This window comes from Euleptes europaea, chromosome 1 (assembly GCF_029931775.1).
Source record: "Euleptes europaea isolate rEulEur1 chromosome 1, rEulEur1.hap1, whole genome shotgun sequence".
Classification (NCBI taxonomy): Eukaryota; Metazoa; Chordata; class Lepidosauria; order Squamata; family Sphaerodactylidae; genus Euleptes; species Euleptes europaea.
Genome location: NC_079312.1, coordinates 120,201,953 through 120,216,783, shown reverse-complemented (window position 1 = coordinate 120,216,783; position 14,831 = coordinate 120,201,953). Strand labels below are relative to the sequence as shown.

Here is a 14,831-nt window from a genome sequence, read left to right as displayed (position 1 = left end):
TAGCCCAAGGTCACCCAGCTGGCTTCATGTGTAGGAGTGGGGAAACCAATCCAGTTCACCAGGTTAGCGTCTGCCGCTCATGTGGAGGAGTGGGGAATCAAACCTAGTTCTCCAGATCAGACTCCACTGCTCCAAACCACTGCTCTTAACCACTACACCATGCTGGGAAAGGCATCTGCTGCTGAATTTGGGAACAGAAGCAGGTCTTAACAAGGACTCCTGTGCGATAGCTCTCCTTGTTTGACCCTTCATTCTGACTTCTCATGGAAACTTGCCCTTTTGCAAACTTCTTGTGCTATGAAGGGAAGCAACTCTCAAGCAAGCACGGTTGAAGAGAGTTGTTGAGATATGTTCTCATTTTCTGTTAAGATGTCAGACATTTTGCCCGTACGTGGAGTTTTCAAAAGAAACAATACATGATGCAAGTACCTTTGGAGCTGTACAAATATATTCAGGCCACGGTTTTATCCGGCTTACAAGTATTGAGTCGTTCTTTAAGGTGCACTTTGAGTTGCCAGTTATTGGAAGATGGGGCAGTTGAAAAAAGTAAACAGTGCATCAAACACGGAGGATCGGAGGATGTGCTTGTTTCTTCAAGTGTTTCTCAGAACCTACACTTACTCCGGTACATCTGTCGCACATGTTGCACCCTGTGTTCTTCAGTTTTAAAACCATAGTCTCATAATGACCCCTAATGTTAGGGTCTACATACAGAACTATTGGCATGGCAACAGGGTGGTATATTTTACTATGTTGCCTTTCGGTTTTCACTGCTACAAGCTGGATCAAGCCTTAGCAAGCAGCCTTGATATATGCATGTTGGCATGACCTGGCTTTGATTATCCAATTTATAACTACAGGATCTTCTGTATTGCTCTTAACATGAACTTTATGGGTTAGCTGTGACATAGACTTTGCTTTCCAGTTTACTATGAGTAGAGAGTAATTATTCGATCCAACTACATCCTGTCTGCTTTATATGGTGCTTAATTTAGGGTGAGCATCTTAAAGAGGAGCGGTGGCTTTCAAGTTCCTGCCTTTTAGGAAACTAATTCCACATTGATTCTCCTACCCCTTGACCTTCAGACACGTACTATGGAAACCCAGCGCATTGTGGAAAATGTAGAGTTTGTTCTAGATCAGAGGTATCGAACTCATTTGTTAGGAGGGCAGGATATCACATAAATGTCACTTGGCCGGGCCATGTGTATCCAATCCAGTAAATAAATAAATACCATAAAATGCAACGCCAGGTACCAGAGATCTGAACTTTATAGAAAACACAGGCAAAGTCAATTAAAAGTATTACTTGCTCGTTTGCAATTTTTAAAAACAAGCCACTTTAAGGGTTGGTCAAAGTCGGATCTTACATTCATCTGCACAAGGGGCAGACTGTAAGACGGATCCAGCACCACCAAAACGAGAAGTCAAATCAAATGCATCTTCCTCCCGCTGGATCCAGCCCCCCTCCGATTTACAACATCTGTGGCTCGGTTGTAGAGTCTCTGCTTGGCATGTAGAAGGTCCCAGGTTCAATCCCCAGCATCTCCAGTTAAAGGGACTAGGCAAGTAGGTGATGCGAAAGACCTCTGCCTGAGACCCTGGAGAGCCGCTGCCGGTCTGAGTCGACAGTACTGACTTTGATGGACCTTGATGGTCTGATTCAGTATAAGGCAGCTTCATGTGTTCATAAACTTGCTTTCACTGCAAGCATCAGCAGCACCTACGTAGGAGAGAGGGGACAGCCCTGATGTTTCTTGTCTGGCATCTGCTGATGGGGGAAGGGACTCAGACGGTGTCTGTAATGCAGATGGCAGGGCATGCCCCCAAGTCCAACGCTCCCTCCTGGAGCCCATACCCCGCCCAAACAAACTCTTCAGCCCGGAGTGGGAGGTGGTGGCTCGGCAGGCCAGAGAACAGATCCCAAAGGGCAGATCATCCAGCCTGTGAGCCATATCTTTGTCACGTCTGTTCTAGATCATTCTAAATTTATGCAGTTTGCTGGCCAAACTTGGATCCCACAGTTCACGTAGTTCTCAACAGCCCAATGCTTCCTCTTTCAGATGCATGTAATGGGGAAGATTAGTGGTGGTGAACAAAGCTCCTTTCATTTTTTTTAAAATAATTTTTATTGGTTTTTATAATAGAAATTTTCCATAATAACTAAGAACATATAAACATTACAAAGAGAAAGAAAAGATAAAGGAAATTTCTTTGACTTCCCCATCACCTCTGTCCGCCTCTTAATAAAGTATTTTTATCCCACGTAATATGGTCTGATCTTAATTGTTCTTAAACTCATTTGAATTTCATTTAACTTTCATATAACATACTCTGTTGATATAAATGGTTATAATTCTTAATATTAAAAGTGTCATCTAGATCAGATTAAAAGGTATTCTTCCATTTTCCCCAGTTTTAATTCATATTCACAATATTTCATCCAAGCCTCCCATTCCCCCATAAATCGAACATTGTCTTTTTGATTTAAAGTAATGGGGAAGATTAGTGGTGGTGAACAAACCTCCTTTCAGAGCAGCTTGACTGTTCTTTAAGTTTCTGAGGAAACCCAGAGTTCCTCGGGACATCATTTGAAAGCCACAGCTATAAACAATGGCTAGTTATTTCAGAAGGCCTTTTGCCAATTAAAGTCAGCCAAACCTATTGGCAATGAAATAGAAGTTCTGAAAGAAGAAGAAAAGTTGGTTCTGATATGCCCACTTTCTCTACTACTTAAGGAAGAATCAAACCGGCTTACAAACACCTTCCCTTCCCCTCCCCACAACAGACACCCTGTGAGGTAGGTGGGGCTGAGAGAGTTTGGAGAGAACTGTGACTAGCCCAAGGTCACCCAGCTGGCTTCATGTGGAGGAGTGGCGTAACCAACCTGGTTCACCAGATTAGCATCCCCCACTCATGTGGAGGAATGGGGAATCAAACCTGGTTTTCCAGATTAGAGTCCACAGCTCCTGACCACCACTTTTAACTACTATGCCATGCTGGTTGATTAAATGAATGGTATCGGTAAGGGTGTGTACTTCTGCCTGGAGAAGACTGAGAAGCAGGCACTATATAAGCAGTCTTGGAAGGGCTGAGTATCTTTTGGAGAAGATTATATTAGTCTTGGGTGAGGTGGTTGAAGATTTCAGAAAATACCAGTCTTGAACCCTATATGAATATGTATAATTCTTGATCAGTATTTGGGGGAGAGGGCTAAAATATGGTTTGGATGTGTTAGAAACAATGCATATGGGCACGTAATCTTGTCTGCTGCTAAACCCTTCTATAGGAATAAATGTAATATATATATGACTTCACTGTTCCCTTCTTTATGGGTGGGAGAGCATATATACTTTTGGAAATGGCTTGATTTAGAAGACTTCAGACCGTGGAGCCTCTCGCTCCTGTTTAGCCTTTTATTTAGGGTTGCCAACCTCCAGGTACTAGCTGGCGATCTCCTGCTATTACAACTGATCTCCAGCTGATAGAGATCAGTTCACTTGGAGAAAATGGCCGCTTTGGAATCTATGGCACTGAAGTCCCTCCCCTTCCCAAACCCTGCCCTCCTCAGGCTCCACCCGCAAAATCTCCCACTGGTGGTGAAGAGGGACCTGGCGAGACTAGTTTTATTGCTGAATTTCACGAGTCAGGTTTGTTGCAGGCGGCCTGAATACAAGCAACCGCTACATGGAAATTAATCGCCAGGTCCAAACTTTGCCTGCTTTTTGTCGCTGTTTTTCATTCTTTTCTAATTCTAAATTCCTTCTTGCCACTTGAAAAGCTTCTGTGTTCCTCTTAATTTCTCTGAATTGGCTCGTATTGAACATAAGCGTATGCAGATACCCATGACTGCAGCCAAATGCTGGTGTTTGTGCTGGCAACCCGCAGCATTAGTAATGTTCATTCTCTCTCCCCTCTCCACTCTGGGCGCACCAGTTCAGTCACAGCTGGGTCAGAAGTCACACTTGCTTATTTTATTGAAAACATTCCCTGCACTTTCTGCATAAAGTAGATACCAGGTAGCTGACAACTTTCCGTAAAAACAATTAAAATGTAATTCCTGTGCAGGGGCAGGGGGTAACCGCAGGTGGGTATCTGTTACCCAAAAAGAATGAGTAGGGACCAAAGTGTGAAATGGTGAAAACATAGTCTGAGATGAAGAATACGTGGATACAGAACAAATGGACAAAGTCTTGCTTTCATGTGGATTAATCCAGTGTCCCCTTAAAAGCCAAGACACTAAGTGAAACCACTTCTGATCTCTCTTTAGTTCTTAAATCCACGAGTGGGAAAACCCGTATGAATAATACAACTGCAGGACGTTAGGAGATTAATAAATGCATAACCCATTTGGGCTGGTAGCATCAAGTCTTGTTTTAGTGCCTGTCGCTGGGCCAAGTTAAACAACAAAAAGGTGCTCAGATGGGGGACTCCATGTGCTGTGCCCATAACCACACTCCCAGCCCCGTTTGAGATGTGCTGTGCACATTCATGAAAGAGCTGCCATGGAGATGGGTTGAAACACAACGCACTGATAGATTTCAAAAAATGTTAGGTGGTTTCCTCCTACGATGGGGGACAGCTGCTTCCAAATAGGTGTCCCTTACCGACAAATGGACTAGTACAGCCATGTTAAATAATGAAAGGTTCTGGGAGGTGGTAGTATAGGAATAGGGTCACAATTAACTAATGAAGTTCAGGAGAATAATGCGATTGAGCTCATTGTAATATCAGCTCTTTTCTTTTTAAGCCCTTTGGTGAACATACTTGGCTGCTTAATTTTTGCCTTCTCTCACTGACTCCATTTGTGTTTGAGTCATCATATTTCCGAGAAACCTTTCCCCTTTTCTCCCTTTCCCATATGCAGGAAATGACTCTAGATTATTTGACTACCCCACTGGCCAAGGCATGTGAAATGAATCCCTGATGACCGCGGCAGTGAGCTTTTAACTGAACCACCACCCAGACGTTGATGCTTGCTTTCCCTTCCCTTACTCCCCTAGCAGGGGCAAAACCTGGTGGCCTTTCAGTGGGGATGCTTCAGAGGAGTCCTGCAGAGGATGAAAGGAACACATGAAGCTGCCTTATACTGAATCAGACCCTTGGTCCATCAAAGTCAGTATTGTCTACTCAGACGGGCAGTGGCTCTCCAGGGTCTCAGGCAGAGGTCTTTCACATCACCTACTCGCCTAGTCCCTTTAACTGGAGAGGTCAGGGATTGAACCTGGGACCCTCTGCATGCGAAGCAGATGCTCTACAAACTGAGCTACAGTCCCTCCTCTAAAGGAACCCAGATTGGGGCAAGAAGAGCCCAATGGACTTACTTATATCCTCTTTACTATATGTAAAAGAGATCTTTGTAGGGCTGAACTATTTACTGAGGCCTCTAATGAACCAAACCTCTCCTTGGATGGGAGTGATGGGTGAGGCAAGTGGTGATTCAGTTCTTTTTCAGAAGTACCAAATTGAAACTATCTTTTTGGCATTACCTGTTGCTACCACTCCAGTTTAGTCAACAAAGGATGCTCGTCCACTTCACTTGAAATGTCTCTAGCATTGCAGTTTTACTATACCTACCCTCCCTCCAGACTGTTGTCTGGAGACTATTGTCTGGAGTAGAAATCTTTCAATGTGCCGTGTTGGATGCCTGAAAGGCGATGCCATCCAGTGGTCTGGCAAAGCTGGTGAACTTCCAAGCCAAAAAGGCCATCTACCTCAGTAGTCAGGAAATGGAAGGAGAACTGACTTGTGTTTATGGAAATGGATGTTTTGAAATTTTGGCTTGCTGCAATCAACTGTAGCCATTGAAGTATAACTTGAATCTTACGGGGCACTGTGGCTCATTGGTAAAACATCTGCTTTGCATGCAGAAGGTCCCAAGTTAATCCCAGGCATCTCCTGTTAAAAGGACCAGGCAGTAGGTGAACACATGAAGCTGCCTCATACTGAATCAGACCCTTGGTCCATCAAAGTCATTATTGTCTAAGACTGGCAGCAGCTCTCCAGGGTCTCAGGCAGAGGTCTTTTACATCATCTACTTGCCTAGTCCCTTTAACTGGAGATGCCGGGGATTGAACCTGGGACCTTCTGCATGCCAAGCAGATGCTCTACCACTGAGCCACGGCCCCTCCCCTCATGTGAAAGACCTCTAGCTGAGAGTTATCCAGAGCAGCTGTCAGTCTGAGTAGGCAATGGTGACTGATGGGCCAATGGGCTGATTCATTATACGGCAACTTCATGTGTTCATATGTTATATATCACTGTTGCTTTAGTAGGCTGTTTAGACCACTGTGAGACAGCTTTGTTGTACCCTACTAATGATATGGTGCCACAGTAATCTGGCTTAGGGCGAGAGGAACTGCAGGTTCAGACATTTGATGATGTAATAGTCAGTATGTTTGTTATAGTTCCTGGATACCAGTATATGGAGGAGTTCCAGGCCAGTTTTACTTATGGCTGTCTCTACAGGCGGCTGTGATGGACTCTGGCAGGCCTCATATCCTTCCAGTTGTTTCACATTTATTCTCAAAGTTAGATTTGTCTGTCTGAGCATATTCCATAGTGACTGCACCTTACGTTGGTGGTAGCTGCAAATGTAAAAGTGGAGAGGCACAGGGATGCATGTAATGGAGTGCTAGCCTGTCATGGATCTTCCTCTTCTGCTAGCTAAACAGCCTTGGTCCAGTCAGAGAGCCAGTGTGGTGTAGTGGTTAAGAGTGGTGGACTCTAATCTGGTGAACCAAGTTGGTTTCTCCGCTCCTACACATGAAGCCTGCTGGATGACCTTGGGCTGGTCACAGTTCTTTCAGAACTTTCTCAGCCCCACTTACCTCACAAGGTGTCTGTTGCGGGGAGAGGAAGGGAAGGCCACACCTACCTCGCCAGGTGTCTGTTTTTAAAAGGACCAGTCTTAAGGTGGTATTAGGAACGCATCATTAGCCTTCTGCCAACAAAGACCATTCATATTCCTTGGGGAGAAATACTTGATCAGAAAATGGCCAAGTTCTCTGAACAATTCCATCTTTAAAATAAAGTAAAACTGTATCTTCATTTCTATGAAGACCTTAGACTACTCTGCTACCAAACTGTTAACACTTTCTAGCAGTCCTTGGGTCATCTCAGTGGTGCCACAATGCAGCTTTTCAGTTGCTGTAGCTCCTTGCTTCGAGAGCTGGTTTGTTGTACCTGCTGGCTTGTTTGGGTAAATCAAACACAGCAACAGCATGTAAAACACTTGCCTCCATCTCCCCTCCCCACCCCAAACCCTCTCTCAATTTTCTTTATTGAGAAGTGTCAACAGATTAGTGGAGAGTCCCTCTGTGCAGACAAGAGCTGCCACAAAAGGCATTAGGCCCCAGCTATTGGATTACCACGTGGCCACCTGTCAATTGACTTTGTAAGAGTATCTGCCTTTGGACTGTTTTTCGCATTAGTCTGGAGGGGTCCTTTCTTGAGGAATGTGTGGTGGGTAAATGAAGGAAGGTGAACTGGCTTTAAGGTTTCAGGGCCTAAAAAACACTTGGGGGATTAGAGCTGTTTTGAGTAAGAAGACTTTATTACATTAGCGTAAGTGGTTAATGAGCAAAGCAGGCCAATCTCATATGCCGGCTAAGTATATTGCCTCGTGTATGTGCATCGTATGGAGAAAATATTCTTTGGAGAGGTGTCCTACAAACAACCCACCCCCTTGAGAATGACTCTCAAGAGTTACAGCTCTTTTGCTACCCAAGGGGCAAGGGCTGTGCTGGCAACGTCAATGAAGATGGCTCACTTGCATTTCGATGTTCAGATGTGCCAATTAAAATATAGGTATGGTTGCATTTTGTTTTCAGGCAGGGCTCCTGGACCTTTAGCAGCAGCCCTCCTCGCTGCTTATCTGCAGACCATGAAACTTTACCTTCTCTCTTTGTGTCGGTCCTCCAAGTAGCCCCACTATACAAGAGGAACCTACATGCGTGCTGGATGGGGGTGCAAGATCTTACACACATGCTGGATGGGGCATCAACATCTTAAAGCAAAAATCTTACAGATTTTGGCTTCTTGTGGTTATTGGTTTTGAGCAGGCACTGGAAACTCCTTTCCAAACCGGAGATGTGGCTTTCTATTCTGGTAAATGCTATGCTTAAGAGCCCCATGGTGCAGGGTGGTAAGCTGCAGTACTGCAGTCCAGGCTCTGCTCACGACCTGAGTTCGATCCCGGCGGAAGTCGGTTTCAGGTAGCCGGCTCAAGGTTGACTCAGCCTTCCATCCTTCTGAGGTCGGTAAAATGAGTACCCAGCTTGCTGGGGGTAAAGGGAAGATGACTGGGGAAGGCACTGGCAAACCACCCCGTAAACAAAGTCTGCCTAGTAAACATCACTCCATGGGTCAGGAATGACCCGGTGCTTGCACAGAGGGGACCTTTACCTTTTAAATGCTAAGCTTACCAACTTCCAGGTGAGGGCTGGAGCGCTCCCCAAATTCTAACGGATCCCAAGACTACAAAGATTAGTTCCCCAGGAGGAAATGGCAGTTTCAGAGGGTGGGTTCTATGGCGTCATATTCCTGCTGGGCTCCTTCATCTCCCAGGAATGTGATGTCACAGTCCACCCTCCACAGCGGACTATGACATCACATTAATTTCTGAAATTGTTACATCACGGAAAGCTGAGGAATTTCAGCATCTGCTTTCAGAAGCTATTTAGCACTTCAAACTTGTGCAAGACCGATTGTGTTAATGGAACAATGCTAAGTTTAAGTACAGGTCTGTTAATGTTTAGTTGCAAACTGACCTATGTACTTTTTGGGACCCACTACAATGTAGCTATATATTTTTCATTAAAAAAAATTCAGACCATAACTTTTGGGTTTCTCCCTCCTCAATATCAAATGCAGGCATCTCACATCACTTAACAATGAACAATTTCGTAAATGTTTCATGTTTAGTATTTATAAGTATATAGCATTTCTGAGTGACAAGCTGTATTTCATGCCCACTTGGTACATTATGCAGAGGCAAATACAAATTTGCCATCGATCTTCTCAGAGCCTGCTCTCTTAGCTCATCGATCACTTCCTCCCTAGCCTCACAACCGCTTTTGGTAAGAGTTGCAACCCAAGAATCATTGTTGTAAGGTATTTTATGAAGTGAGATCCATGTGGCACTTCAGACAGAACACAGTGTTGGTCCTTGGCGAATCAAGTCATCATGGTAGGAATTTGAGGCTGTTGTGATAAATGATTTTATTCTGTTTTCTAACCAATCTATTAATCTTTCCCCCCTCTCTTTGGCAGAGATTTGATGCCACGAACACTCGATGGGCAGATCACTATGGAGAAAACTCCCAGCTACTTTGTCACCAAGGAAGCACCTGCTCGCATCTCTGCCATGTCGAAAGGCACTAAGCTCATTGTGGTGGTGAGAGACCCAGTTACCAGAGCCATCTCTGACTACACACAAACTCTGTCCAAGAAGCCCGACATTCCCACCTTCGAGAGCCTGACCTTCAAAAACAGGACTACGGGCCTCATTGATACCACCTGGAGTGCCATCCAGATTGGCATTTATGCCAAGCATCTGGAAAACTGGCTCCTCTATTTCCCTATTGGGCAGATTCTCTTTGTCAGTGGGGAAAGGCTAATCAGTGACCCTGCTGGCGAGTTAGGCCGGGTCCAGGACTTTTTGGGTCTCAAAAGGATCATCACAGATAAACACTTCTACTTCAACAAGACCAAGGGCTTCCCATGCCTAAAAAAGGCAGAAGGCAGTAGCAAGCCTCATTGCCTGGGCAAAACGAAAGGGCGGACTCATCCTAACATTGACCAGAAGGTGGTCCAGAGGCTACGAGAGTTCTACAGGCCTTTCAACATGAAGTTCTACCAGATGACTGGACAGGACTTTGGCTGGGATTAATAGTTAATGTGGAAGCGCTTTTCCAGAGTTAATCCAGTCGTTCAGCTTGCTTCTCCCTATATATGTAGATAGGTCTATATGTAAAATGTACAGAAATCTATTTTATAATAATTTATTTTTAATTCTTAAGCAATTAATTCACTAAGCTGCCTAACCACACTGTAGCCCATAGCTGTGTTTGAACATTCCACAGTGTCGAATCTTGACTGTGCTCTTGCTCTTTGGTTGCCTGGTTCAGTTTGTTAACGGGAAAGTGCTTCCGTGTATTTTCCTAGCAGAGATTTAATATTTTTTTAAGAATGCAGGTGGGTAAAGAAGAATTGATTTTTTTTAAAAAGCACAATTTTTTTTCCAATACGGGTACTAGGCATTTTGAAACACTTTTTGTGCAAGGTCCTTCAGGTCGCATCTCCTGTCTTCCCTCTTCACCGATCACTTTATATGCAAACAGAGGTTTTAGTTGACATTGAAATCAGAGACTTTGCAAATGATTTCCTGGAGCTCGAGCATTGGGCCTCACTTAAGCAGCTGCCCTTACAGGTGGGTGTGGCACATCTGTGCGAAAGGATACACTCTCCAGCCATATAGCTGCTGCCTGTCTCTCAACTATGCTTCCCTCGGTCCTCCATTTTCACACCGGCTTTGCAACAAGGTGTATGCTTCGTTGCCGGAACCTCTGCCCTTTCTTTCCTCTGGCCCATGTAGAGAAAATGGGTCTCCTTTTCTTTTCAGCAGATTTTCCTGACAACTATGCATTATTTGTTGAACTTTTTCCAGAAGGAACAAGTTAAATGTGAAATGCTTGCTTAGAGCAAGTCACGGTGCAGTTTTTTTTAAAATTTTAGGTTTGTTTCAAAATCCGTTTCATGGAGGAAGGCCATCTGAACATGCCTCTGGTGAACCGTTCAGCTGTGTCGATAAGTGTGAGTGCAAAAACACCGGTTGTATGTGATGCTGTTGGGTGCAGCTGGATGATATGCAGAGTTGATCCCCATGTGCATCATTCATGTGCACGCAAGTGCGCTCTCTTTCTCCCCTCTGTTTTGAACATCAACTTTAAGCAAACATTACAGTATAGTGTAGGGGGAGCTGTATAATAGAAAAAGAGGATATATTGCATAAAGCCTACCGTGAGAAGCACTGGAGAGGAACAGGTAACCTATTCTGCCTTAACCTCACCAAAGAATTCCGCAACTTGTCCAGGTGCCTGGCAAACCTCATATTTGTCTATGGGGTGGACGGCATGCAGCCACTTCTCAGAGTATGGCCCAAGAAACTAGACTGACAAGGTGTGGCAATGGCAAATTGAGGGCTTATGTGTCTGCTGTAGACCTGTGTATACCTATTGGTTTCCACTTTAGTTCACTTTGTGCAACAGATTCACCCCAGATCCTTGAGGTGTCCTAAACTCAGGTGCCTGTGTGGAATAGGTTGAGCACCACAGGCAGGTTAACTTTTTGATATTTGGAGACACCTGACACTAATTGGGTGGCTCAGAGGGCTGAATGTGGAACATCTGCACGATGCATGGTGTATGTGCCCCATGTATGCACCCCCGTCCCCCTTTATCATAAAGATGTAGATGAGCCCATCAGTATTCACTGTGCAAACTTCAGCTATGTTTACCCTTCTAACCTCTTGACTTTAACTTAGGGTCACACTGTCAGTCTGCTACAGTTGTGGTGGTGGTAAGCTCCACAAATACATACTTCTGCTGATGAAGCAACACTCTCAGACAAGAGAATCTTGCCTCTCAGTCTAGTGCAAAGACAAAAAGGAGGCCATCATGGAGATTTTGGTCTCCTGACCCACTCAAAATGGTTTGATGCTCTTCTGAGGGATTGGTGACACCGTCCCCTTTATTGCTGCTCTTTCGGCTTCAATTATAAAACTGTTCTTAGGAGTACTAAACTGCAGAACTTGATTCTTGAGCGCGTTGCTTCCCTGAAACCGTTTTGTATCCTGACGCCTTCTTAGATTGAATGAAGTCCCATTTGCGAAGTAGCTCCTGTATTAAGAGAACGTGTTCTGAACAGTTTTTCAAGATAAGAATTTCAGTGACAGGTATACTGTTAACGATAATACTTTGAGCAAACTGCTAATCCTTGCTGAGCAGCCCATACAACGGAGATATTAAGAAATCAATTAATTTATGTGGTCTTATGTAAACACTATGGTAGCCACAAAGGCACAGTGTATCATATGGCATTTGAACTGCTATCAGCAGCCTCAATGGTGTTGCTTCTTTGTTTGGTTCACAAAGGGGGACACAGTCAAACTCAGAGGTGTGGTTAGACTTTTTTTTTTTTTTACATTGTAACATTAATTTATGGCTGAGTTTCATTCAGCCCTGTATTCGGCTGTTCAGTATGTCCAGATATTAGCAATATTTTTTTGTGTGTGTGTTCTCTGTAACATGGTACATCTTAGAATAGTACACGTGTAAAGGAAACAAAGGCAAGCAGAAACTTGTAAATTGAGTATTTTGTGGTATGTACAACACAAATTAATTTTACACAGAGAAAGGTTTCTAGGAAAATGAAATTCAGATAATTCATACTATTTCTTTGTATGAAGAAATAAAATATATTTTACCAGATCATGACGACCATTTTTTCTCTTGAGTCAAGGGTGGGAGTGGAAATAAAAGGTTCAGCCTACAGGAGATCTTTTGCAAGCTAATGAAGCCCCAATACCTACGGATGTCAGGAAGGAGCTACCAGCAGTCTCATTAGTGATCCTGAAAGCTGCAGATGGAACCTGGCTCAGCGGCATGGGGCTGTTTTGCTGGCAGGGGGAACGCTTAGGTGTTCACAAAGGGTATGCCACAGGGGGTGAGGGAAGGATGAACTGAAGCAGCACCTATTTAACTGAACCCTCCAAAGAAAAGGGATTGGTGGGTTTCTCCATAAAGGAAAACAGAGTTCTCTTTCCCCCCTGCCATTTCCTACTTTTCTCTCCCCTCAAGTTACTCCCTAACACCATGGGCCTATGTATTTGTGGAGCCGTTCCAGAGGACCTAATTCATTACACCTTATTCTGTCCTTTTTAACACAGAGCCCAGATCTAAATTTCTCAGAGCGTATTAGATAAGTACACCATGGCAGGGAAAGGCTGGGATCCTAAGAGCCATTCAAACATACACCATTGCTGGTACAGCTATTTTGTCAGTTTATTCCATGGATTACATTGGGGAGGGAGGCTGCATCAGAAGTTACCCTGAATTATGAAATTGGTTTCTGACCGGAGTTTCCAAAGCCCCCATTCTGGGTACAGAGCTCTCAGAGTACCGTGGATCCTAGCTATTCCGGGTATCTTCAATAAAAAAGGTTCCATAGTGTGTTTTCTTCTCATTCATAAAGTTAAGTACGAGCACGATTCAGCAGCTATATCCTTTGTCAAGATGCCTGAAGAATGGAGGATTATGTTGATCTGATGACGTGTGAGTCCATTAAAGCCAAACCACTTAACTTCCTCTCAGGTTTTGTTCATTTGGACCCAATCTGAATATTTGCTCGGTTACGCTTGTCTTTCATTGTGTGTGTGTGTGTGTGTGTAAAGTGCCATTAGCCTCATCTAATCTATTCAGGCATCCAGTTTGGGCTTGAAGGAATTCTGGTCCTGCATTTGCTTTGGACAGGAAGGTGGCTGGCAAGTTTAACAACGTCAGTCTTCATTTTTTTAAATAAGTTGCACCTCTACCCCCACAGTGGCTTAGTGAGGAGATGCTATCACTTATTTTGGAAGCTGTACTGCACCTATTCACATAACCTGGTTTCTGCTTGACAGTTGGACAATTCAGCTATCTACATCTGTTGCCTGTAACTTCAAGACTTTAATGCCATGTTTGAATGCAAATAACAGAAATACATGCAGAAAATGATTGGGGGAAACCTCAGGCGTGTAGTGTAAAATGCTTCAAAAGAATTTGGAAAAAAACAAATGTCTGAACTCTGGAACATATTCATAGCTTTGGGTTCTGGATCTTCTAAATGAAATACGTGTATTAGTTCAATCCTAAGGACAGTTACTCTAGAAGAAGAGTTGGTTTTTATATGCCAACTTTCTGTACCACTTAAGGAAAAACTGGCTTACAATCACTTTCCCCTCCTCTCCCCACAACAGACACCCTGAGAGGTAGTTGGGGCTGAGAGAGTTCTGAGATTATGGTAACTAGCCCGAGGTCACCCAGCTGGCTTCATGTGTAGGAGTGATTAGCATCCGTCACTCATGTAGAGGAGTGGGGAATCAAACCTGGTTCTTCAGATTAGAATCCACTGCTTTAACCACTATACCACACTGGCTGTCTAGTCTAAGTCCACTGAATGAATGGGCTTAGACTGCAGTAACTTTCCTTGGGATTGCACTGTATGACATCTACTGAACTCTGGAGTTTAGCATTATCCTCAGAGACTTGATTTATGTCAAGATGCAACCAGTTTGAATGTGTTATTTGACAAGTCAAGCTCTGTGATCAGGGCTTCAGCGTGTTGAGGGGAGAGGAATTCACAGCAACAATGAACTAGAGAAAAACCCTGATGCACATCTTGCTTAAACCAGAACTATAAGTACCCCTAAAGAATAGACCCCTGTGATCTGAAAGACAGGAGTCCGGTACCAATGACCTCTCTGTGCATTGACTGACCACACAGGGAAGGAGAGCAAGCACAAGACTATTGACTCTGCCTGTGCATGATGTCAGAGTCATCTGCACGGTGCCAACATGTGAAGCAAGTGATTGTGTGATCCCTCCCTGTGATCAGCAATGATGGAGGGAATATGATGTGGGCACTTCCTCTGTGTCTCTGCACCATGCAGACGACTCAATCTCGTGGAGGTGGGAGACAGGGGCAGCATACTCACGCCTGCCCATGTCTGCTTTCCCTCCCCATGCAGCCAATCAATGCTTGAAGAGATTGTCTATACAGCCTGGGATGTG

General features: G+C 44.2%; 1 protein-coding gene across 1 annotated transcript in view; it reads left to right on the top strand.

The window, feature by feature from the left end:
* LOC130485936 (heparan sulfate glucosamine 3-O-sulfotransferase 3B1-like) overlaps nucleotides 1-10,221 on the top strand; it is a 33,933-nt gene extending 23,712 nt beyond the window's left edge. Inside the window, exon 2 of the mRNA XM_056859080.1 lies at nucleotides 9,274-10,221. Within this exon, the coding sequence (XP_056715058.1) occupies nucleotides 9,274-9,892 (619 nt within the window). The 3' untranslated portion in view covers nucleotides 9,893-10,221. The remainder of the gene's footprint in view (nucleotides 1-9,273) is intronic.
* The last annotated feature ends 4,610 nt before the right edge of the window (nucleotides 10,222-14,831 follow it).